Source organism: Artemia sp. Qi Xiang Cuo, chromosome 16 (assembly GCF_049724085.1).
Source record: "Artemia sp. Qi Xiang Cuo chromosome 16, ASM4972408v1, whole genome shotgun sequence".
In the NCBI taxonomy this organism is placed as follows: Eukaryota; Metazoa; Arthropoda; class Branchiopoda; order Anostraca; family Artemiidae; genus Artemia; species Artemia sp. Qi Xiang Cuo.
This window is the reverse complement of record NC_142809.1, coordinates 38689896-38717324: the sequence shown is the minus strand read 5'-3', so window position 1 is coordinate 38717324 and position 27429 is coordinate 38689896. Positions and strand designations below refer to the sequence as shown.

The 27429-nt window shown below is 33.7% G+C and overlaps 1 protein-coding gene across 2 annotated transcripts in view; it reads right to left on the bottom strand.

The window, feature by feature from the left end:
• LOC148942882 (uncharacterized) overlaps nucleotides 1-27429 on the bottom strand; it is a 107415-nt gene that overhangs the window by 64350 nt on the left and 15636 nt on the right. The window contains exons 3-9 of one of the 2 annotated variants that reach the window (XM_089102093.1): nucleotides 24210-24341; nucleotides 22119-22246; nucleotides 15570-15617; nucleotides 11131-11362; nucleotides 8445-8569; nucleotides 4059-4265; nucleotides 1680-1778 (exon numbers count right to left, since the gene is read on the bottom strand). In XM_089102093.1, coding sequence (XP_088958219.1) covers nucleotides 1680-1778; nucleotides 4059-4265; nucleotides 8445-8569; nucleotides 11131-11362; nucleotides 15570-15617; nucleotides 22119-22246; nucleotides 24210-24341 — 971 coding nt within the window. The remainder of the gene's footprint in view (nucleotides 1-1679; nucleotides 1779-4058; nucleotides 4266-8444; nucleotides 8570-11130; nucleotides 11363-15569; nucleotides 15618-22118; nucleotides 22247-24209; nucleotides 24342-27429) is intronic. The other variant, XM_089102095.1, reaches the window with a different exon arrangement.

The following is a 27429-nucleotide window of genomic DNA, read 5'->3' as shown; positions in this document are numbered from 1 at the left end:
TCTATCCTATCACTATCCCACTAATACCTCATAAAAGAGTCAAGCTAGATTTAAAAAAAATCGCATTTAATTTTTATATACATACTTTATTCTATATATTTGTTACCGTAAATGTCCGAAATTGGTGAATGTCGGCATTCACCGGTGAATGTCCGAAATACTTTTGTTTCTCCTTGGATTTAGTCAGCGTTGCCAGTCAACTTTTTCAGTTTAATGCAAGGTCTGATGGCTACAGGTTAGGTTAAGTTGGGTTAGGTTGGGTTGAGTTAGCTTAGGGTTTTATCCCGTTTCTGAGATTCATAACCTAATTTAACCTAACCTAACTTTAACTTCTACCATAAAAGCTTGCATAAGACTGAAAAAGATGATTCGGAATCAGATTTGCAGATTCGCATTCATAATATATATTAAATATATTTCAATATTTTACATAAATTCAGTAAACAACATAAATTACCTTCTGCAAAAGGTCAAGTACCTATGGCTAATTAAAGCGCAGCTAATGCAGCTAAAACTGAATATAATTTAAATGCAAAGCCCCCCCCCCCCCCAAATTTATTATAAAACTTATAGAACCAGCAGGAAATAAAACTTTGTGAATTTAGAAACAGATTTTCAAATTGAACTGAAAAATACGGCATTTTTGGATACTTTGAAACAGAGTCAACTGAATTCCCATCAGAACCTAGGTACTGAATTAAAAATACCGGACCTTGTAATAGGACGAAAACCAACAATCAATTTTTCTTTTAAGGAATTTGTTTTTGAATATATTGAGGCAACTTTCTAAAATTATATATTCTAGGTTTAAAATTTTTATTTTTTCAAAAATTTTAAATTTATAAAAATTTAAACTGAAGTAACTGAGTAACTAAAGAGATATAACGTAAATAGCCTGTTCTATATTTTCCTTCGTTCTTTTTAGTTTTTATAGTAGATCTCGTTTCAGCTAGGTATAGCTGAAAGTATACTACGCAGGTACAGTATGTTCAGCTATGATTGTGAAAAATGTCATTATTATTATTGTTCTTTCTAAATTTGGCCAATTATACAGAATTTGATATACAGTACAGCCCCCTGCAGGGGAAAGTACCTAATATGCACCTTCCATTATTCCGAAATAGTGACAAAGCTTACGCCAGCTGGATCAAGGCAACGGTGGAGCTGGAATCTGTACATGGTGGCACTTATTCAAGAAACTTATGTAGTGGATAAACAAAAAATAGGTTTCAAAATAGTTCAGCCATGGTTTTCATTACTGGTATCCTTATGCTCCTTCAGAGTATACTTCTTATATTTTTTCTATATAAAATCAATTTTTTTACAATTGATATGTGCTTTGACCATGTAATATCTTCACTGATATTTAGTTAGGATCTTATTTTATATTCTTTTTGAGTCACCGTAATTTTTTTGACATCGGGATGTAAATAATTCTGAAAGACACTTCTGGGCATACACCCACTTTGTTCTATAGAGGGTCGAGTATTTTGAACGAATATTTAATTAGAATATTTAGGACTATAAATAACCATCTACCCGTTAGAATAAAATCTTTTCAGCTTTTTTACTGCTCTAAGCTACTACTCTTAACGGTCAAGTTGTGTGAAAAAGAATTTAGAATAATGCTCATAGTTACAACAAAGAGAAATTTTACATTAAAAAAAGAAAGTTCTTACGGGTTGCCCTGGAGCTCCAGCTAACCCATCAATGCCTCTCAGACCTGCTGGACCTGGTGGACCTTCTCTTCCTCTTTCACCTCTTGGACCAGCTGGACCCTAAACAAAAGAACAATGAAGTAAGCATGTTCATATATTTGGCAAGAACACTATAGAATACAACTGAATTCGGTACTATTCAAAAGCATATCCTTGTATCGTATTTTTAGAATATCTTTAAGTGAGCAATTTTTAAAGCGTACGTACTTTTGTATCAGTTTAGTGAGTATTTTTTAACTTCTTTTTTTATAGTTTTGAAGTCATAAGCCTAAATTAGACAGAAACTAACAATGAACTTCTTTATAAGGAATTTATTTTTGAATTTTATTGAGGTGAGTAAAAAATTTCATAGATGTCTAACTAATGTGTAACTAAACAGATGATATAGAAAATATTTCTATGTTTTATTTCATTGCTTTCATTTTTTTCAGTAATCTCTTGCCAGTCTATTCAGCTACGAGTGTAAGTTTCCACATAAAGCTGAAAGCAATGAAATGCTATTATTGTTATCATTCTTGCAATAAAATTGGCCAGCTACACAAAACTTGATATACAATACAGCTTTGATATAGAAAAGTGTAGATACAGATATATCTACTTGGCGGTTACCATTATTCAATATATTCAACAATAAGGGGAAATATAGAACAACAAAAATCGAAGGAATTATCGGGTCGGTGAAAACAAAGAAAAAATATTAATGCTTCGGCCAAGATCTCCACTCAGCCATTCTCAGCGGAAAAAGATAAAAAAATAGAACTAAGTCTTCGAAACGAAATAAAAAGAAAAACTTCAAAAAAAGTTTTTTAAAATTTATCTCTTTACTGGTATTTTTTGACTTCATTCTATATTTTTATTCATTTTGTACTGGGAACACCTGAGAAGACGTCATGGCCAAAATATTTGGAAACTTCTTCTTGTTCTCACTTGTTGTGAACTTCCCTTTCTATTTTTCGTTGCCCTAAATTTGTCTCATTTTCTTGCTTACCCATTGTGGGCTCAGAACTTATCAGCCATAATTCAAGTTTTAATATTTCAGTCTCTTATGTCTTTACCCCGATTTTAGTTTAAAAATACAAAATAAATTAGACTTTTCTTTGTACTCCTCATTTTAGTTATAAATTTTTTTTCGTAGTCTTAGTTTCATACGACTGAAAACACCAATTTGGTACGAGTATCTTTCGTATTTAATGCACTGTGTTTTGCACTGGCGTTTTGCTTATTCTTTTTTAAACGATACAGATTTAGTTGTGTCATCTGTTTCAGTTTAATCAGTACCCAAATCGGTGGATTTACAATGATGATGTACTGAGATGGAAAACTATATTTCAAATAAAATAACAATACAACTCTTCTCTAAAAAAAACTATATTTCAAATAAAAAAAAATAACCATTAATCCCATTTGAAAAATGGCTTTAAAAAAATATTTTACTTGCTATTTGATATCTAATCTTTAATAATTATCATACAAGTAAAAAAAAGGCTACTTATTATATTGTAAAGGAGAACTTTACATACTATATATCTTTTTGAATATATTAATTTACTTCGCCAGACAAATCAAAATTTAAAGCACTGATGTCCTTCAGACCGTCCGAACCGCAGGTGATACCCTTCACGTTAAGAAATTGGCTAATGTTTGTTATCAAAGAAATTCAAAGGTATTTGAAATATTGGCATTATTTACTAAAAACCATTACGTCCTTTTGAAGTAATGGGCTATTTTACGTAGTTTACTTATTAAAAATCGACAAAAAAGTTTTTCTCATCAATTACCTGTAACACAACATATCGATCCAATATATAGCACAGGAGCCAGAAACATGGTTGTGGCTGCCAGTTCAAGTGTTTCAACTGACATATTTTCTTAAATATAGTAGGGTTTTTTAAAAGCGGAAAAATTGAAAATATGTATTTATCTGTGTTACTAATTCTGGACTCTCAAGAAAATCGTGCTATAATCCTTATGAAAACTAGATATTTTAAATTGTATTAAGGGTTCTTTACCTACGCCGTCAAACATGAACGTCCAATTCTTAGACAAGATAGTAGAAAAAGAGGCAAAAGCAAAAATAGTCGTATTTTTATTGCGAAAGTAGTAATAATATTTTGCAGTAAAGCAGTAAATAATATTTTGAATTTCTTCTTTACAGCTCTATTCGAAAGACCATGTTTACTTGAAAAATAATTAAATTTTGAAACTTAGCAATAACCATTTTGTTCGAAGCTATATAACCTGATATAATCATCATAATTATTGCTTCTAATATCTAAATTAACTCTTTTCTTCAAATGAAGGTCTAAGTTTTCAAGCACTAAAACTCAGAAAATATCTTACCATAGGGCCAACTGGACCAATTGGGCCAGGCATTCCGGGTAAGCCTTTGTCACCTGGACGACCCGGTTCACCTTTAGTTCCATCTAATCCTGGGAAGCCTCTGTGGCCTTTGACACCCGGCAAACCTGGCATACCGGGAAGACCACGGGGACCCGGTGGGCCTGTAGCACCAATTGTACCTGGCTGACCGTCTTCACCTGATTCACCCTAAAATTAGCAATGTGACATCAATTAACTAATTCAAATAAGCAGCCAGGTAACCAATAAAGAACCAATTTAGCAACCAAGTTCTTTGGCTACACTTTTCTGTTTTGAATTAGACCAACTCCAAAGCAAAGACAATGTTTGCCATTTTTGTATGGCGCTTGGGTAATGGGTAATTGACTGCATAAAGCTCTTCACTTATACCCGTTTTGAAAAATTCCATTCACTTACGATACATATTAGTGGGCTTAATGGCTTCCCTGGTTCTAATCCAGCAGAGTTGGAAAATTTTGGAAGTCTTAGAACATCAATATTGCTAAAACCAATTGATGATGTTTTGAAACAAATCAGTACGTTCCATCTTTCAGAGAATTAAACATTCAATTAATCTGGGTGCCTTTCCTTGAAAATTTTGTCGAATAACAAAAATGATTTGATTCAGACTGAACATTTTTTATTCTAATTATCCTCGTCAATAGGGGGACCTTCGGGCTTGTGTCCTCTCAACGTCTAGATCCAGCATTTTTCAACGCTTTCCTCTAATTCCTTGTTGTCATTCATATCTACCCCACCCCTCCAACATAAGTACAATATGTACATGTCACAAGAAAGGTTGTATTTCTTTATTTTATGGCTCAGAGTGTCAGCCTGAGTTGCACCCCAGTGAGAAAAAAATCACAATATTTTAGTAATTTTCTGGTTGATTTAGTGATTTCCTTCAATAATCTAGTGATGAGTGTGCTGATTTAGTGATTCTCTTGTTTAGGCAATATAAAAAATCACTGAAAATAATGATATATCACTAGGGGTGGCAATCCTACTGACCGATGGCTAATGTTCTGATCTTTATTTTTCTATCTCATTGTTAATTTATTGTTTTTAGCTTGCCAGCTCACATCCCATATAATTAAACTTTATCGTACATTTTCACCTGATTTAGGTCTATCTAAGCTGATCCCACCTGAGAACATAAAAAAGAGCAATAAGTTGAGCTAGCTCAGACTGTTCCTCTTAGTTCAAATATGTTTTTTATATGCGTTTAAACGTTCTGACATGCTCTTAGAGGATTGTTTCCAGTCAATCAAGGGCTTTTATCTGCACTCATTCGGATAAATAGTCTTCAGATTATTCAGCATAATCTCTTGGACCATGGAGCGAAACTAGATACTTCTTGCTATACGAACTGTCACAATAACAATATAGTTACAGAATAAGACGCAGTCTCAATATTCACTAAATTTTAAGTGCATTTTTAAATTGTTTCAATTTATCCTTTAGAAATATAAAATAAATCCTTTAAAGTGTTCACAATTTTTTTTATATTGCCAGTTATTTGCCTGTGTCTTCTGTCATTATTGATACCATATTAATGTGTGGTGACACATTTTGGCTACCAAAAATTTTTGATTGCCACAAATAAACCTACCAACATTGTATACTTCTTTAAAAGTTTAATCTATCATTATGATGTTTCAGAGGCAATACTATAGCATTACCTATAGTAAAGAGCCATAAGGCTTCAATGTTTAATTATTTATTTTTTATTATTTTTCCCAGAGGTACTTGATATGGAAGGGATGGTCATATAAACTTCGGAGGGGTTCATTTGATTGGAAATAGGAAGTTCTAATGCCCTTTTTAAGAGTCAAAAATTATCAGAGGGCAACTAGCCCCCACGCCCTCTTTTCCCCTAATTCACCCGATAAAAATTCTGAGATAGCCATTTTGTTCAAAATAGTCCAAAGGTAAAAAAATATGCTTCTGGGGTTGAAAAAGCCCCCCACAGCCCGAAGGCAAAAGCTGTAAGTTATGCCAGTTGCCTATTGTTAACACATAAAGTTTTTTTATGGAAGGGGTGGTCTTATAAACTTTGAAGGAGGCTCATTTGATTGGAAATCGAAAGTTCTAGTTCCCTTTTTAAGAGTAAAAAGTGATCGAGGGTCAACCAGCCCCCATCCCCCTTCCCACACCATTTCCCCCCTAAATGATCCGATAAAAATTTTGAGATAGGCATTTTGCTCAAAATAATCCGAAGGCCAAAAAAACTATGCCTCCATGGTTGAAAAACCCCCACAGCCCATGGGGCAAGGGTATTTAATATAGCTCTTTTATTTTCTCTGAAAAATTTCTTTTTCTGAAAGTTATTTTTTAATTAGTTATATGAAAAAAAAATTGGATACGTATTTGAAGGCCTATGTACAGGCTTTTAACAAGAGGCTCCAAATTAGCGATGTCATAGACCTGTCATAAACATGGGAACTTAATTTCCTATTTGCAGAATTCCACCGTTACAATCTATCAGTTTATAGTGCCCATGCTTAATGCTAAGAAAATCCCTCATGAGAAATTTAGAAATAAAAAAAATCCCTAAATCAACCAGAATATCCATAAAATCTAGTGATTATTTTTGTCACCGGTCGGCAACAATCCCATTGAATTTAAAAGGGTGGAATCTCATACTCCGTTTCATGTAAACGATATTTGTATTTCGAAGACTGTCTCCATTTCTGATAATATAAACAAAATGAAGGTTAAAATTAAAAATTAATCTAAAAATTAGATAATACCGAAGCATTTTAAAGTAAGTTTAAACTTTCTTTTAGATATGATAACGGTTCGTTTTTGAATTAACATCGTATAAATATGCATTGATCGCAGAAATATTTGTAAAATTTAAGCTTTTCAGCTGAAAATAAAATTTAGATGGGAATTTTAATTTTTATTCGAATTTGACTATTGATATCAAGTTTTCTATCAACCGTAATTTGACGCAGTATTTTTTTTTTTTTTTTACTAAGGAATTGACGGTGGATTGGAGAGAGATTTTCCATCTTATGGACTGCAAATGCCACCTGATACTGACACCGTTGCCCATACCTCTTCTACACTCCAATCTAGTTAAAAATCTTAGACTTTACCACCACCCTTTGAGTTCTTACATTTTATAAATTCTTTCTCATGACGTCTTCCGACCACATTCGTGGACGAACTACTTTTTCCTTGGTCCAAAACACCTGAACAAAAAGCCTAGCCCAAGGCAATGGGTCATTTTTTGTGGACTATAATCTTAGTCTTTCCTTCATTATATGCATAGAAAGGGGGACTAAACCCCATTTTTGTTTATAAAACTTATTGTTTGATATACGGTTGTACAAATGAGCACTAAAAATACAACTTATGCTTAATTAATTGCGAACAAATTTTGTTTTATCCTAAGAAAATTCCTTTAAAAAACACTCAACCTTTGAATATAACCAGATCTTATTTCAAAATTTTATTAAAAACAATCTTCTCTTGTTTTGTTGTAACGTTTAGTGTGCTGAAGTGTCATTCATATATGTCTAGTTTATTTATAAAATATTCAGTCCCTTAATGGGAAAATATAAGATAGCGAAGAAAAATGCAGGACTTTGCTATGGTATGTATAATAACCTTTTATTAGGAGCAGTGGGCAATAATCTGAAAACGACACCGAAAGAACAAATATATGTATAAACTCTTAAAACATCTGAGCAAATATAAGAGTAAAACCTTAGATTTTGGATGCACTGAAAATATTCAATTCCAGCTATGTTGGTTTATCACTAGTTTGAAAGTATAAAAAATGGAGAATTCACTTTAATACTGAAGACTGCAATCATTATAATTTATAATATTCCGAGCACAGTTTTCCTTACAGACTGTGCAGCGGCAATTAGTGAGTTCTAATGCTGTTTTCTTTATCACTAAAGAGGGAACTCTTAATACATATGCGCATCACAGAGATCACTCAGAACCAAATTACTTGTGTTTAATCATTGATTTAATAGACACAAGTCTTGTAGACTGTAATATGTTTTTCGGCATTTCAACTGAAACTTACCTTTTTATTATTTTCATTGCAACAAATCGATCAGACGTTACAATACTCTACTCCTTAGATTTTCAAAATTAAATTATGTCTCTCACCTAAATTTTCGTGAACTAACTCCACTTATTGCAAGGGATTCATTTTTGAATTAAGCTTTGTCAACTATTGAGCGTCAGATTTTTCTCCAAAGAAAATTTTAGCTGTTTTTTAATTATATGCTTCGCCTTCTGTTTTTTCGTAGAGAAAAAAAACTGTCAATTTGAATAAGGGTGGCATAGACATAACTGAAGAACTGGTTAATAAGGTCACAAAATAAAATGAAGACTACTTACGTCTTTACCTGGTAGACCTGGAAGTCCTCTAGCACCAGATGGACCTGGTGGACCAACTGGACCTGGGTCGCCGGACTCCCCTCTTGCACCTTGGAAGCCTTGTGGACCTGGTGGACCAGGAGGACCTAATAAGAGAAACATTGTTAGCGTCTGGTATAGAAAATTTGACTTCAAATCCTTCCCAAGACCAATAGGTACAAATTAATAAAATTTATTACGCTAATGAATATCGTATTGAAGTCATTTGCATCCAAGCAAATTACTTCAGATTTTTTTTAAATTTTAATCATTTATGGCACTTATAAATTTAAAGACGTGGGTTTGGAAGAATTACTACTAGGGAAGAATTACTACTAGGGAAGAATTCAAATGTATACTAATAAAACAAAATTTAATTCAGTTAGGCTTAGGAACACTATAATTACAGATATCTTCCTAGATATATAACCCAAGAAAGGATTTATTACCATCCATTTGATCTCAGAAGGGTATATACAATAAAAATTAAAAAAAAAAATTATAAACTTCTCAGAGTCCTATTCAAACACTTAGAGTCCCGTATAGGCTACTTCAACTTTTATTTGACAAATTTGTTTTGTTCCCAACACTTTTGAACAGTTAGTAAAGAGCAAATTTTGTCCATAGTAATCAAAACTCTAAAAACAGAAGTTTGAAAGAATATATACATCTATAGAGTCCAAAAAAGTATTACTTTTTTTAGTTTAAATCTACACATAAGAAATTACTAGAAAATTTTAATAATTAAAAAAAGGGGATACTGATGAGAAATACACCATTAAATTCAACAGATCTGTAACATTGTCTCTTTGGATACATAAGTTATTACCGTAGGAATGTTTGCATAATTTAAGGAAAAAAACAGACAGTATTCCTAAAAGAAGCTGTTTCATAAGTTTTTCAAATTATTTTGTTTCCAAATAAAGAGTGATTTCAAGAAAAGAAAAGACCATGTTGCAACAAAATGTACTTTTTCTCGGCGGGTAAAATATAAATAAGAAATAATATTTTTTTTCCAAAAGACTATCATAAACTCCGAGAAAGCCAAATTCGCTTCATACGTAAAATAAAACAACCTAAAATTCTAGGGAAATAGTTAAATGAAACAAACTTCATGCGTCGAAAAAAAAACACCTAAGATTCTAGGGAAATAGCTAAATGAAACACAAAATAATCGAAAAAATAATAATAGAAATGTCAAAATGGTCAATAAACCTCTAATGGTCAATATGAGACAAATATTAGTAAGTTATTTCCCCCATTATTTCTCATTCGTAGGTATGTTCTGGATGATCCAAAGGTCAGACAATTCTTCAAACAAGCCTAAGAAATTCAAACCTGTTCAGGTACGTAAATAGGTGCTTTTGGAGGGGAGGCGGGAAATACATACAAATTACAAAAACAGTGAAATGTGTAAAATTTATAGGAAACAATAGAGTATTCCTTAACAAGAAGGGATGGGGACCCCGTTCTCTCCCCGTGTTAGTTAATGGTCCAGATACTTTTCTTAAACAATGTTTCAAAACTGATTGCAAAACCTTACTGATTTAATATGCTTTTTCCTTCTTTTGATTAAATTTCTTGCATAGTTTTCTTATTTTTCACAGACATAGCGACTTTTAAACATTGATATTTTAAAATTTTTATTTTGTTTTACTTTGTGTGAGCAAAATGAATGAAGTTTTAGAGGTTTTGCGAGTTCAGGGCGCTAGTATTGGTTTGAAAATTAATGTTAGGAAGACTAAGTCACTAAGGCTAGGAATAAGTGAAGATGAAAAGGTGACGTTGGGTAATTCAAAGATTGATCAGGTGGGCAGCTTCACTTACCTTGGTAGTATTATTAGTAAAGATGGTGGGAGCAGTGAAGATGTTAAAAATAGAATAGCCAAGGCTCAGGGTGTTTTTTCACAATTAAAAAAAGTCTGGAAGAATAGGAAGATAAGTCTGCAAAGCAAGATTAGAATCTTCGAAGCTGCAGTTATGACAGTGGTCAAATATGGCTTTGAAGCATGGACACCCAGAAAAGCGGATAAAGATTTTCTAGATTTTTTCCAGAGAAATTGCTTAAGGATTTTTCTGGGTACCCGGCTGACTGACCGTATTTGAAACAATAGGCTATACGAAAAATGTTGTTCAATACTGCTTTCTGGGGCTATAATGAAAGAAGGGTTGAGGTGATTAGGGGACATTTTGCAAATGAAGGATAATAGATTGCCAAAAATTGTTCTTTTTGGCCAGCCGTGTTGGGCTAAACGAAAAAATGGTTACCCCCATCTTGGGTGGGAGGACGTCATAAAAATAGATTTCAATGAAGTGAAAACTTTATGGGTGGATGTAAAAAGGGAGGCTTTGAATAGATTGGGGTGGAGGAGGAGCGTGCGTAGCTGTGTTGGCCTCAGGCGGCTTGGTGCTGCGATGAGTTGTTAATAGTAGTAGTAGTAGTTTTACTTTTTCCACTCTATGATTATCTTTTTGTCAATCAATTTCAAGAGCCATTCCTTCTGTTAGATACACATTCTCTTTTGTTCATTTATTTGTATTTGTCTTAAACCGCTTGCTACTTTTCACCAGAATTGGAGTTGTCATTTAATTTTATTACGGGGAAAATACTACAAAATAAATGGAATTATATTTTAAGGAGGTCATTCTTTAGTAGAAAGTTACATACCTGGGGAGCCTCTTGGCCCGACTGGACCTACTTGAGCTTGAAGAAACGAAAATGAATCGGGCGCTGGACCTTTTTCACCTCCCTGAGACTGCTGAAGCTGAGCAATAAGAGGTCCAACGTCTGGTGGGGGACCTGGAGGACCTGGCATTCCAGGAATGCCTGGTGTACCTGGGACACCTGGAGTACCTATTTCACCTTGCCGACCTATTGCACCGGCTTCACCTATGGGACCCTGAAAATGCAATAATTAAATTAGAATGAATGACTGCTCAGTGATGATAAAAAAAACTTTGAAAACTTAGTTGTTTTGGCTAAGGGCTTTTGTAAAATCAAAACAGGGGCAGTAAGTTCAAAGGAGAATAGAGTAGGGGACGACATTATACAATTTCTTTGCTCGTAGGTAAAACAGAGTTAGTATTAATGAGGCACCAGACATGTCCAATACGCTGCTAGTCTTCATTAGTGTATTTTTTTTTTAATCCATTTAGCCTTTGCTGAAAGGAGCCAACATTGGCTTTCATAGAATAAGCCACTCTTCATCAATGTTCTGAAAAAAGTTGTTTTCAAGGAATCAGTCTCAGCTATTTCCCCAAGTTGGTAATCTGAGCAATAAATGTGCAAGTTTTCCTTGTAATTTGTTCACCCATCTCTTATCAGTGGCGGATCCTGAGTGGGGGGGGAGCGAGGGGGGCGTCCCCCTTAGCGTAGTCTAAAGTAGTGTAATTTACTTAATTAACTCAAGATTACGTTAATTAAACTTGCTCATAACGCATGTTTATCGGATCAACCTATTTTGCCCCCCCCCCAAAAAAAAAAATCCTGGATCCACCCCTGTCTCTTATTGGTCTTTTAAATCGACCGATTAAAAATTTCTTTTAAATTTTCTTTTCTATAGCTTTTTCTTGAAACACTGATTGATTAAAATTAAGTAACCCTGTTTAAAGCAATGGCGAGACCTAACAATGGATTCAGTCAAATAAAAAATGGATGGACATAACAAAAAAATTGTGACAGAAATGAAAGGAACATCATCTTGTAGAGAAAGGAAAAGTCTCTACACCGTAATAAAGTTGAGGTCTTCAAAAAGGTTTGTTAATTGAGTATATTCTGAGATGTTATCAATTTTTTTTTGTAATTCCACAAACAGGTGGACAGTCACTAATTGAATCGAAAAAATCTCTCCTAATAAGCATATTGCTTGTGAGCAGATTAGCAGCAGACAGTGAAATTTAATTAACCTTTGACAGATAATTTTAGAAAGGAAACCTTGACTTCAAAGAAGGATAGAAAAAGCGCAAGGAGGTGTCAAAAACCCATGTTTTCTACTGTCTAAATTAGAACGCCCTTGAGTCTGCATCTGAGGAAAAACGTGGACTACTGTATGTTTTAATATGCCGATTGGCTAGATCACTGCTAAAGTCCTTTTGTTTGGTAGATACCTTTTTTCACTGCTGCTACTATTCACTGTTGCCCTTCTTTTCTTTATATTCACTTCTTTTAAAGAAATAGGATTACACTTGTCTCTTTCAGTTTGTAGGCCTGTGTTTGAGCTTGATGCTTTTCCCCTTTGTGTCTGATTTGTTTAGCAAGTAAACATACCGTAAATAGTCAGGTTCCTCTTTTATTTACCCTGTTTAGAAATACTGATTCGTTTCTCCACTCAAATAAATCCGATTTAAATCATTTAAATCAATTGACTAGTAATCATTAACATAAATATTTTGCTTGCCCAGCTCTCCCAAATGGTATGTTTTGCTCTAAGATTGCTGAGTAAAAAAAAAAATTAACTGTTTTTCTTTTTATAGAACAGGTTGTTCGATTGGATAGCTATTATAATATAGTTACGAATTAAGATTGAGGCTTGTCCTAAGAACAAAAACACTCAAGTTACAGAAAAAAAACAAGACACTAAAACAAAATTTTTTTAATCTTCTTCTTATTCTTCTAACAGCAAACCGAAGAACAAAACTACCTGAAGCCAACACACCACAAAGCTGTGTCAGTTTTTAGACTTATTTACCCCAAGAATTACCACCCTCCGAGAGAAAAAGGCCTTGCGGTAGATCAGTTTGAACCACAGTACGTATAGTTTCCAGACACGTCTATATCTCTAGGTCAGGACAGAGACCTCCCAAATCTTGGGGAAAATCATTGAGATTCACAGCTCTGGTTTAAATGAACATTATCCATACAATTTATAACTTGTCATCTTCAAAAAAGATTAAATTTTATGTTTACTGTTCAAGCAAGGCCGTATCTAGGGGGCGGTTAGGGTGTTTGATCCCCTCCCCCTGGAATTTTTGTCCAGCTCATAAAAACGTAAGAAAATGCATGTAAGCCAATTTTTTATGCGTTTCTTACAGGTTTCTTTTTGGTAAGACTCCTCAAAAAAAAAAATATCCACCCCCGAACAAAAATCCTGGATACGGCCATATGTTCAATTATTTGGTTATCTACTTTTCAATCTATTTTTAGACCAATAAGAACTTTACAAAATCCCTCAGTAAGGATTCTAGATGGGGGTTTTCTCGTCAGTCTGTTCGGTATATTCATCCAAGTTAAAAAAAAAAAAATTCCGGCTGCGTAAAGGATGATGTTTATTGTTATATATTCGTTGATTATTGTGGTGAAATCGGTGGTGTCGGTGGAGAAGTATTTTTTTTGTTCTTCTCTCAGAGATGGTGTTTCCTCTACCTCCCCACGGATAAGCATTGCTTTTTAGGAAAGGAAGTAATTTTTTATTTATTTCAATTATTTGTTTTGTTAATAAATTCTTATCCCATATGACAAGATTCGTCCCATCTCAAATTCTAGACATCTTCACATTGCAATTCTCTCTCGAAGCATCCTTGTTCGAACTTGATTTTCCGGTTGACTTGAGTAAATTACGCTATGACTGCAGTTGAGACTACAGGTGGCAAGTCTTTCATAAAAAGAAAACATAAAAATTAACCGAATTTTTCCAGTTCCATTCTTTAGCGGTAAAGTCATTTCACACCCCAAAAGCAACAAAACATGGAATTTGATTAGAAAACTGTGATTAGAATCGTAATTATAATCTCTAAGAACAAAAATTTTTCACCGTACGCAACTTTTTAATTTTGGAATAGTGAATTGATTTTTCCAGAATTTTCCCAGTTTTTTTTTTTTTAGTTACCTCAGTTTATTTGTTTAGTGCAGCTAAATTTCTTTTGTTTCTTGTTTTCTTGCTTTTTTTGTCTTTGTCAGACATTTTGTATTCAGTTGGAACTTTTTTTTTATTTGATTATTTTTATTGCACATTGAGCACATGGTATTTTTGCACAGTGAGCTCAACTTTGGCTTTAAATTCAAATTATTTATTCACATCTTACCAAAAGATACTTTCCAAAAGGAAAAAATGATGAGCATTTGAGCAAGTTAGCAGCCATTGGTGTTACACAGTGAAAAATTTAGAAACAAAATTGGAGTTTTTTTTTATCCCATTAAACTAATAGTTTATAAACACTGTTCAGCATGAATTAAGATGATATCAGTGGTGCGTTTTCAATAGTAATATAAATAATAATAATAATAAAAGTAATAACAATAAAAACAACAATAATATTACTAATAATATTTATAAGAGTAATAATGATAGTAATAATAACAAAACTAATAATAATAATAATAATAATAGTAATAATAATAAAAGTAACAATCAGAATAATAATAATTATTATAATAATAATGAGGAAAATAATCATAATAGATAAATTAAAAATGAAAGCACAAACAAAAACTCAAGAGACTCATAGAAAAACTTATAACATCTTAACTAAGTAGACAACATACTTAATCTACATACTTTTAGTGGAAAGTCGACAATATTTTCGTGGCGCATACAGAATCCGTCCCCAAGCAAGTCCATTTTCGAAAAAGTATCAAAAACACCATATCTTGTGAATGTACCGGCTACAAGCTCAAAGCGGCACCGGAGAAGATATTTACAAGAGCAGAAGCAAATAGATTGAATCTTATTCTGCTCAAATAGTATGAAGAAACTCCATAGTGGGACCAAAAATTTTGAGACTTAATTTTGAAATTATGTCCATGAGCAGCGAAATCATGGAACACAGAAAATAAAACTAATAAAAATTTTTTTATCAACGTTGAATTAGTTATTATGTAATATTCATATTTTGATCATTATTATAATTTATAACATTTCATTACTATATAATAAAATTATTTAATTATTATAAAATATTCATTTATATTAATACTAACATTAAAAATAAATGTTACACTAACTTTTATTTTCAAATTTAATTTAATTGCCATCATATAAACCGTGATAAAAAGAATTTTTGATAATTGGTTCGTTTTAAATAATGGAAGTTCATCAAATTTACTCTTTTGGAACTATACGAACATAGGTTGGCAAGTAATAGTTATTCCAACAATAAACCATAACTTACTCTTTCTCCAGGGATGCTTGTCATTTCACTTCTGTACACACCACGAGCCTAGAAGAGAAAAAGAAACGTTAGAAGGGGTAAGAGGGATAGAGACACAGTAAGAGAAAAGAGAATTGAGCAGAAAGATAGTCAGGCAAAGAAGGGGTATAGTAAAGGTCTGTTACACCTAGGGGGAGTTTCAGTTACTTATTTTTCATCCTACTGATATTTTCTCACTGCAACGATCTGAATTAAAAAAAAAATTGTTGTTTTTTTATTGAAAACTGGATTTTCAATGAAAGTTTCATTTTTATTGAATTTGGAATTTTACTGAGTTGGATTTTTATTGAAACTGAGTTTTTATTTGTACTTTTTAAGGTCAAACACCAAATAATAGCATTTGAAATCACAGCAAAATGAAATCTGAAATTGTTTAATAGTTAAGCTAGTTACTTAAGTTTGGTCAATAATAATGTATAAATAAATAATATAATGAACTTGCAAAACTAGCTGTCTTAGGGGAGTGCCAGGAATTTTTTTTTCTTAAGACTGAGTATAAGCACAAACTAACTGCACAACCAATATTGATCATGCAGATAAATAGATGCATCTTTCCTCGCTGCGCTGCTAATGGAGTCACCGTAATAAATAATAGAAATAAAAAGGTTTTTCCTTAGCCTTTATTGTACACCCTTCAAATAAAGAAAATCAGACGGTCTTGACGAAAGAGTGGAGAGGTTAATGTCAGATTGTTCAGATTATTTTTGTTGTTTTAATATTTTATATATTTGTTCTGAATATTAAAAAATTATTATCTTAGTAATCCTTTAAGGTCGGAAGGAGGGGGGAGTGAAGACCCCTAAATTATTCGGTAAACAAACTAGGAAGAAGTGACTTTAATAGACAGTTCTTTAAGTAATTTTATTGGATGACACTAAATAGTACCAAAAGGGTATTGAGTCAGCATTTTTCAGGATTCAGAACTGGGAAGTAGGTAACGAAATCCGGTATCCAATAAATTTGAAGATACCAAAGATCGGGTTTACAGCTGGCTAATTCCGGTATCCAGGGAAAAGGTTTAAATAATTTAGATGGCATATTTTATTTACAGGGGAAAGGCCTGGGTCTAAACCCTCTCCAAAATCTCAAGATTTGTAATATTTCCTAATTTTTTATATTTTACGTGGTTCTAAGCTTATTCCTGCCGGAAAATTCCCCCTTGGAAAACCCTCCCTAGGAAAATTCCCCTAGAAAATCCACCCCGAAGCAAATCCACACCCGTGGAAAATTCCCCCCCCCCCATTCAAAATTGAGCAGCAACAAAGAAAGTATGACAAATAAAAATAAAAAAGAAAAGCAGGAATTTTGAAACATTCTATCTATATTCCAAAATATGGGTAGAATACGTGGCGTAGAATGTCTTGTAGTATTTATTTTTAAAATGAGTCTTATTTAATTCTTTTTTCGCGTTTCTTGTGTTTGATCTATCATAGGAGAGTAAGATAAAGTTTAACATTGGGACTGTGGCGGTAATATCAACCCCGAAGGCAAACTTATTAGACATTTTGAAGTCTTGAACAAAATGGATATCTCAAAATTTCATTCGATATCATAGGGGTTAGAGGATGACCGCACAGCAGAAAATAATCCAAGAGGAAGGCATATTTCTCTCCAGTGGCATTCGGTCTTTACAAATGACCCTTGATCTTTCAATTTTCAATCGAATCATCCCCCTCCCAAGTTTCTAAAATAGCCCCTTCTATTTAAAGTGGACGGGAAAACAATTTTTGGTACTTTTCTGGCCATTTTTGGGGCTGTGTTTTGAGAGGAAGCAACATTTTCCCCCCTTCTGCATCGGGGTCTTCTTAGTCCAAAGCTTCAAGTAATTTTCAGGCCAATCAGAACTAACGCCTCCCCTTCCCAGAGCAAAATGTTGTGATCTGTTTTACCAAAAAAATAATCCCTGAACGTTTGACGCCACTGGACACCTAAGATCAAGCGTATCCCTCCCTTTTTTCACTACAAAATATATCTGTAAGGAATTGAGAGTTCACATAGATTATGGCCCTTATCCCAGGAGCTCTAGTGGTTATGTCATCATTGGATGCAAATTTATTGATATTTCCGACTATTCTGAACATAATAGAACCTTAAAATGTTCATCAGATGTCGTACGGGTTATAAAAGGACCAGATATCCAAATAAGTTCTAAAACTAGGCTCCAAGTAATCCTACTTTTGACTTTTTAAAAGGGCCCTAAAATTCGTAATTTCCGATTGAATCCTCCGAAATTTCTACGAACACAAGGGGGAAGGGGTTTGAGGATATAGATCTGTTCGTTTTAGGGTTCAACGTTACTCTTTACTTCCGCAACAAAGGCGTAGACCAGAAATATTCAAGGAAATCAAGAGGGATTAGATATCAGTTTCTACATGCATCCCTCCCTAGAACTCATTCTATACTTATCTGAAGGCTCAATGAGAGTTAGGATGTTTTGGCAGTAAAAGGCACCCGTTGAGGTATCTGCTCCCCCACCAAAAAAATGATCCACCACCCCTCATTCATAATAGTCGATGCGCACCTACACATCATTGAATCTAATTGTATGATATATGAAGGAAATTAGTTTGGTTAAATGAAGCTTTAAATAAACGTTAGAAACATTTTTCTGCAATAAGAAGGGCTGGATCACCCTGAAGTACCCTTATGCAGACTGAGTCTATATGAAGGAATATGAGAGATTAATTCCTACTCCTCCTCCCCCCCCCCCGTATCCCTTCCTATATTTATCTGAAGGCTCATCGAAATTTATACAAATGGACATTGAAATGCACTCTTTTCATCGTCTGACGCCCCTCGACCGGCCTGTACAATGCCCCCACTTCAAAATAGCTGATGTACAGTTATACACTTTCTTCGTTCTTTGTATTTGTCCTAATTTCCCTTTGGCTACTCAATTTTTGCATTTGGGTAGAATTTTCAGGGAAGAATAGTCAGGGGAATTTTCCGGGGGTTATTTTCTTGGGGGATAATCCCCCCCCCCCCATTTTACATATGACTCACTCATTTCTGAAACTTTTCCAAATTTATATCCACCCCCTTCAAAAAAACAAAACCTAGATACGTACCTGCCCATCGGACAATAGCTTGCTAAAACCGGTACGTTAGTAAAACCGAGAAAAATATTATTGAGCGAACCAATTCTAAACCCCTTCCCCCAAATAAAATCGAAACTAATTACACTCAGGAATTACCTGAATTAATAAGTATCCAGGATTGGTCTAGCCGAGGGAAGAAAAAAAGAAACAAAGTTCCCAGAGGACATCCCCCTAGCACTAAATTCCGATAGTTGACAGTACTAAAAAATTAGCTATTATGTTTTTACAATAATTATCGTTATAATCAGCTATATGTTTATTATTTGTATATACTAGTTTATCAAAAACTGGTTTATTCTAGTTTATGAAAATAAGCAAGCTTTATCCTTGTTTTTGGTTATCTTTGGACTTCTTGCGTAATAGAATTGGCAAGCTGCCTCCCCAATTTTGGATTCCAAGAGGTACCAACCCGATATCAATGAACCGATTTAAGTTAGAACCATGTTTTTTCCCTTCGATCAAGCAACTTTTTGAACAATTTGCCAGGCAATTTGTTTTTTCATGGGTCATTAACAATTTTGGTATGCTTGGTCTCTGATAGACCATCTTTTTTATTACTCAATTGTTATCAGGTTATTACGTGAAAGTAAAAACAATTTCAGCTGTTTTCATAATGTTCATGCATTTTAATTCAGCTGAAATTCGATGTCTCAACAGCACCTAGCTTAAAACAATTCCTGCTCCCTAGTGTTCTAGGTGCCACCTCAGTCTCTGCTAACCTATGCCATTCTTTCTAGAGCGACTTTGCTAACCTTTGAGAAATATTTCAATGTATATGTATATTTGGATATATGTATATATTGATGTGTGTTGAATGTATATTTACGATAAAGCTGGTTTTTGCTGTATATTAGATGACTTGGATGTCTGAATTCTCTGGAAAAACAACTGGTTCTAATTATAGATGTGAGAGTACAAACGTTATATAAAAAAAAACTGTCCCTTTGAAAGTTGCCGAAAAATAATTCGACATTCATGATTACGATATAATATAAATTGCCAATCAGACGCAATTATGGGTCACTCTTCACTGACACGAAGTGGTTTTTGGACTTATCAAGAAATTATTGGATTGTTAGAACGACGAATGATACTCTTGATAATAAATAGTATTTTTAGATTATTGGAGTTTTGTCACACTCAATCGTTGGGATTAGTCCAATCTATAGAAGACATGGAGTCTTGGCACCCATTTAAACGTAAGGAGACCTGCAGCCAATTATTCAAACTATAAAGATATTTATGCTGCTAATAATTTTGTCAAGCTTCTTATTTTTTTAATGGTAATAATTTGATATGGCTTCCAAGAAATACTCTGCCTCCTGCAGGAAATGGCTAGAAAAAGAGGGAAAACAAGAAAATCAGCTGTTTTATAAAGGAGCTACAAAAGGAAACTGAAGAAGAAGTAGAATATTTCTTTGGGAGTATCATTTTGAGGTCAAAAGCTTCGCTTGGTCATCACGGAAAACGAAAGCCTATTTTTTTATGAAAAAAAATATATATGACGCAAGGGTCGTTCCTTAAAGTTTATTTGGGAATATTTTTATTTCGTATGAATTTTATATTGAAACCACTCATTTTATTCGTTTTATTCAAAGTAGGGGCCGATTTTCCACCTCAACTGAAAATGACCAAGTGAAAAAGAAAAAATGAGCCATATAGCCATATAAAATGAAAGGTATACTAAAGCTTTTATCCGGTTTAAAATTTCCTACTCCGACAAATTACCTGGCCTCCCACCTAATTTATTTTTAGAAGGGCAGGGGCAGATTGAGTTATACTTTCGATTTAATTTGTCCATTTCTGCAAAGTTAGAAGTTCCCACCATCTCCAGAAACTAAATCTTAGTACGCGCCTGAAAAAAGCACCAGACCCATGAAATAAAATGATAATATAGTAGCATAAGCTTGATTCTGGGACCGATTTCTTACAGCGGCAAGGATTTACATTAATAAGATAAACCATTCACTTTCAAACTTTCCGTTGAAAAATTGAAACATTCTTTAGCCGTAAGTCAGAAAAGGCTAGGTGACATGTTTTGAGAAAGTGATAAATTATACCCCACTACATTAAGCTAAGAACATTGGATTATTTAGTTTTTTCGTATATCTACCCTTGTCAAATGCATATATTGCAGAGATATTCACGTTTAAGAACAAAAACCATTGTTGCCCATACCTTCATAGCCTATGAAGTTTATTCTTGAAAAAAAAAGAGTCTACCTATGCCAAAATAGGATTCCCCTATGCATTCAATGAAGGGGACTTTAAATCTCCAGCCAAAGGTTTTCAACAGTGACAATTCCAATGGCGTCCATTTTGCTTCAATTTGACGTCCTTTCCGATGGGTTTGAGGGTCTTTCTTGGAATTCTCAAAAATTTCATTCCGTTATTACAAATTACTATTCAGTTAAATCTGAATAAAAGTTATTTTTCAACAGCTCTTAAACGGAAAATGTTTGTCATCACTCAGTTTTTTGAAGACCCATTCTTTTATTTTGGTCACTATGAGCGACGGTTCTCTATTTAATAGGGTTCTCTATTGCAACTACTACTGAAATCCTGACAATTACTCTTTAATAGCAGTTGACTAATCAAAACTCATTTCCAATGTTTCCAGATTTCTGTGAATCTTGTGTCATTTAAGCTTAACTCTTCTTTAATGCTGCAGCAGTGTTGCCAGATTTTCGGCGGAACATATAGCCAAACCGACAGCAGCAGATACAGCTACATCGATGTTGAATACGACTATTTTATTCCAGGTTGGCCTTTCCCAAGAGGTACACCTACTGCCTGGTGGTAGAATAGTCAAGGATTAGCAACTAACCTATATACCCTCTTCCAGGGTAGCATCTGGGATTTCTTTTTCGTGAGATGGGTTATTTTTTCGGGGGGAGGGGTTTTACAAAAAAAAACTAAAAAAAAGAATCAAAATTTGCTTATATCCATTTTTATTATGCTTTTACAAATCGGACACGCATTTCAGGGGGGGATTAAACACCCTACTCCCTGGATACGACATTGCCCTCTACTAAAATATATACTCTATGTCTAAAACACACACAATTGACCCTTTCTTTAACGTTTAATTATCCTTTTATTATTATTTACCATCAAGTCAAAGGTTAGGTTACAAGTATTTTGCATTCTCCAGTGCTAGGAACTAAGAGGAGGGGGATTTACAAACTCCTAAATTAAAGAAATGGCAAATTGGCAACCCAAATAAAAGTAAATACAAATCAACAATAATAAATAACATAATAAGTCATCAATATATATTCTGATAGTTCGACACCACCATCGGATATAGCGTACTAATAATAATATATAAGTATTAACTTAATATAGCAGATCCTTAAGAAAGACTTCAAGTGACAAATTATGACAGTATTGTTTTGATTAATAGTACTTACTGCTGCTGGATCAGCATCAACTTCATCATCTGCACATACTGCACAGCACTGCCCTAATGGAATGTATTCTTGCGTTTGGCAGTCCAATTCTGGACACACAACTCCTTCACAGTTGTTTCCTGAACCACCTGAAAAGTTATTACAACGATAAATATTGATAGAAATGTTCACGATATTGTTTTAATACGAATAACAAAGAAGTAAAGCAAGTAGAGTATAATCTATTTTAATATTGTTATCTTAGGCAGATAGAAAAGGCAACTTCACGAGGAGAAGGAAACACCAGACCACATATTCAAACCAGTATTGCAAGATCTGACCCATTTATGCAGTTTTAGCTCAGTTTTTAGATGGGTTGACTCTTTAACTCATAGCATTTTTCAAAGCCAATTTTGTTTTAAAAAAGTACGTCTTCGGCACATTCTAAGATACTACGAATTTAGTAACACAGACCCAATGATATTATCCAAAATTAAGTAAATTAATTTTTTTCCATAATTTTGCCTTCTGTATCAATGTTTTCATGACAACTGAAAATATAACTTGCATTATTTTCCAGGTAAGATGAGAAAAAAAATATGGGCAAAGAAGATAGAACGAGATAAACATCAACAACAAGAAGAACAATAGGGAATTCTTTTCGCAAGACAGTGAAATTCTCTATTTGAATGAATATTTCGGCCCTATGTCCAAGGGCCGTCCTCAGCACAACACAAGCATAAATATATAAAAGAAATTTACATTAAATTGCGAAACTAATAATTATTAAATACACATTTTCAGAGCTAATCTTGCTTTTTTGGCAGCAAGCCTCAAAGGCCTTTTTGTAACAGGTTCACTGCTATTATCTATTGGTTTAGTAAAATATTTTGTTTGATAATTTTCAATTAGCTTTGTGTATAAAGAATTTAACGAATATTCCCCATTTTCTGTATTTAAAGAAATATTATTTTTTATTTTGAGTATAATTTCAATAGATTCCCGAATCATGGTTTCTGGCCACCCATCTGGGGCCAAACAAAAAGCAGGCCGTCAGAAAATAGCATGGGAAGAGGCCATAACAAGAGATTTAAAGGAAATTGGAACTATAAGGGAGGGGATAAAGAGTCAGGCTTTGAGTAGATTGGGGAGGGAGACGACCATGCAAAGCTATTTTGCCCTTATGCATCAGTTTGTTACAGTGAGCTGTTAGTAGCAGTAGAAGTAGTAATTAGTGCAATAGTTTAATCCCATAGAAACTAATTAAGCCCAAACTACACCAAATTTATTTGAAGTAAAATACTTATGGCTCAGCTTTGGTAAGTTTCTGTTCTTTAATAAATTAGGATTGATCAGTTAAATTTTTTTTTCAGAGGTGGCAAAAATTAGTTAACAGATATACAGAAAAGAAAAGTGCACAAAATAAGTACTTTTACTCTAACTATTGGAATTTGGTTAATATGACAACCGTAAGAAATCTGTCATATCAAAAATTAGACAGCTAATAACAAAGACTTAAAGCTCACTGTCTGTGGTATTGAAAATCAGAAAGCTAATAGCAAAGACTTAAAACCTCACTGAAGGCACCTTGGGTTCTATAGATGTTGTTTGGCACTGCATTTTTGCATATATCTAAAGAAATTTTGACAAATCAAAATCAGCAAAGTTTTTAAGTTTTTGGCCGAAACTTTCCCCTTATTTGCAGTGCCATTTTAGAGACAACCACATCCCCCAACAAAATATTGAAATATCAGAATAAAAAAATACACAGGATTTGAAGCAATAAACCATCTCAGCTAATATAATGTAATATTAAACATATAATAAATAAAATTAAATTATTACTTAAAGTTCTTGAAATGATTTTATTCCCCAATGATGTGTTCCATTCATGTGATTGCTTACATTTTTTTAATAGTTCATGATACCACAGTACAGGTTAATGAACCACTAGAAACCACACAGAAAATATTGTAGTGGGAACTTCTAAGTAGCCATTGGCCAAAAGTTTTAACTGTGTGTCGTGAAACACCTTTCATCATTTATATTTTATCAATATTTAGAGACCCCAAATGCATTCAGTGAGCCTTCAATTCTAGCAGTGGACAGTACCTCTATTGCAACCATGCAATGGCTGTCTACAATCAGTAATCCCATACTGGCAGGTACATTCTGTGCAACTATCTGGGTTCCATTTTTCACCATCCTGATAGGTTTTCCCCTCAAACGTGCAAGTGAGTGAGCCTGCGCACAAAGCATTCTGTTAGTAAACAAAAACACACCCATTGAGTCACCACACACAATTGAGAGACGTTTCTGTTACTTAAATCATTGATTATTAATTAAAATAGATAATTAATTGAACCTCTATTTGATAAGACTAATCATCAAATGATTTAACTGATTAACTGAATTAGTTATATGATTAATTGATGAGGTCAGTGCCACTTGAAGATTAGTCTGGAAGAGTCATCCTATTTCCTCATCAACATCAACAATTACAAAATATCTAAAATAAAGTTTTTCTCAATTTACTCGAATTTAATTTTTTGGTGAAACTTACAACTTTTTAACAGCATTAACTTTAAGTTGAATAAGAATCAACTAGTAATAAGAGTTAGAAATCTAATTACTGGAATCATAAGATTACTACTTACAGGAAATAAAAGTTTCTGAGTGATTTAATAGTCTGGAGTGAGAGGCAAATCTGGCATAAGCCTTTTTTATTTTCATCCATTTTATTACCAGAAAAGTGTCCTTTTCTATTTTATATAAATTTGTTTTTCATTAGGCTACTCTTTAAATGTTAAATTCTTTCAGCTCTACATTCAGAAGTAACATTTAGTTTTTCCTTTTAAAACTTGCAATAGTACGTCATTTCATCTCATTCTATTGTGTCATTATTAAGTTCTTGATGTCAGGGCGTTTTATAAAAGTTAGTGAATTGGTAATGTGGTTAAAGTTGGGCCATTCCATTTACCCTTTCCCGGATTGGTCAGCATCTTAGTGGTCCGTGAAAGAGGCGAGTTTACCTTGCTTTCATTTAGGTGTTTCAGTTTAGTTTACATTGAGTTTTTGGTCTGAGTCCACAATTTGAAAATTAAGTAATTTCTTATATACATTGAGGGTAATCATTTCCTTAATCTAGTTAGGTTAGGGAACAGAGCTGGGGTGCCAGTTTGGTTGAAGATATTTTTCCAGAGATTTTAGAATGTACTAACAGGGGCTTTCTTTACTGGGGCCCTCACAACGTCGTACGGTCATATATGTTGAAGTGTGGTGCCCACGTTTATCAATCTTGGTAGCTAGTGACCTCCACTTCCATTCAACAGCCAGCAAAACTGATTAAGTGGATAATTTAGGTAGTACTTGTAATAAGGCAGGTGGATGTAGAGAAGGTGTAATAAATTAAAATATTTTTCGTAAGTTTTCGCTTGTAATAATAGGAAGGTGAGTCCAAAGCAAACTATTGAGCCAACGGGAAATCCAGCACATACTTACCAAAGAGTTTAGGAAATTGATACGTAGGGATATTTGGAGTTTTTACAAGGGTTTAATGGGAACAAAAACTACTAGAGCCACTAAAATGAAGTGTTGACGAGCAGAACTAGAGAATTCGAAACAGCTCAATTCTAAATCACTTGAGTTTGGAAAAACATAGTCATGGTATTAGACAGTAATTAAGAAGCAATTATTGTCAATAGTAGACAGAACTCTAAAAAAACATAAGTTTGAAGACAAAGACATGTTTCAAAAATGTGATTTTTCCTGGTTCGTAAATTTATAAAGCAAACTAAGTTTGAAGTTATCCATAAACAGTCATTTGCATTAGAATATTTGCAAAATTCTAAAAAAAGCCTAAATATACTTTTGAACAAGGGCAAGATCCCGACAAAATCTACCCCATCAGCTCCACATGTCTGGAAGACCTAAAAAGGAAAGTTCAAGTGTGCACCTACCATAATACAGAGTTTTGCTTTTCCCCCAAAAAGAGTGGGCACAGACATGAGTCTATTTTGATTTTTTATTGTTTTATTTTTCGCAAGGAGTAATTGTAAGAAACTAGTGATCACCATATGCCTGATTTGAACCAAATATTGAGTTCTAGCACCCTCTTCAAGTATAAAAAAACAAAAACTTCTGGTAAGAGCAAGGTACCAGTTTCTTCCACTGTCTGCCACAAAACGATAATTTCGACCTATATAGGACCAAAATGCTATCAAGCCAAAATATTTGATAGCTAATCGGTTTAGTATTTCCCGGCATGATTTAAAAAATGATCAGAAATTAATAAAAAAACAAGCATTTTCAACTGACAGTACGGAGCAACACTAAAACTTAAACGAACATAAATTATTCCGTATATGAGAGAGGCTGCCCCTTTCTCAACCCTCACTCTTTATACCAAAATATTAAATCTTTTCAAAATACTTCTCATTTAATTTAAACAGCCCTTGTGTTTAACCAGTCTTTCGTGAAAATTTTTGACAAAACGTCAAACTTTAAAGTACAAGACTTTTGTAAATAAGATAAGTCAGGCCATGACGCCCATTGGACCCGTCATTTGTTTTTCAACCTATTATTGTCGACTTGTCAAAAACATAACCCATATTTTTTTTTACTAAAAATGTGTTTAGATAGATTCTAAAACTTGAATCCTTCCCACTTCTAAAAATTAATAAAATGACAGCGGTGGCAGCGGTGTACTAAAATAACAATGGCAGCGGTGTACTGAAATACGGTCAGTTTGTCAAAATTCAATTACTACTAATTGTCTGCTAGAAGAGAAGACATGCTTACACTTACTCTCTGCTTTACTGTATAATGTTTTGCTTTATCCAACCACTGCTGCACAAATTGCTACTACAAAGTATTTTTTTTTATTTGCTTTTATAATTTTTGTTTTAGATTTGTAAGATATAGATGTCATCTTTCTTAAGCTTATCAGTGACAGACCCTAGGGGATGATGAGGAGGGGATCAGGAGGAGGGGAGAGGGTAACCACTCCTTCCGTCTTGGATTTGGATGAAGTTAATTTCTTGAAGGTTTTACTCCTATTTATCTGTCAAGCAAAAAAGACATAAAAAGGGCATCACATTTCTAGCCATCTAGCTTATCGACTAAAAACAGTCTATGGAATTGTAGCTAGCTCCCCCCCCCCCCCGTCAGAATACTGGATCTGTTATCTTCCCTAGATAATTGTGAAAGGTGATTGCATTCTTCGAAGTTTTCCCCTTCAATGGGCAGCACAAATGTTTTTAGTTAGGGCCGCATCTGAGATTTTGACAAATGGGATTTTAACGTATCATAGAACATGATATTAACTCTCTAT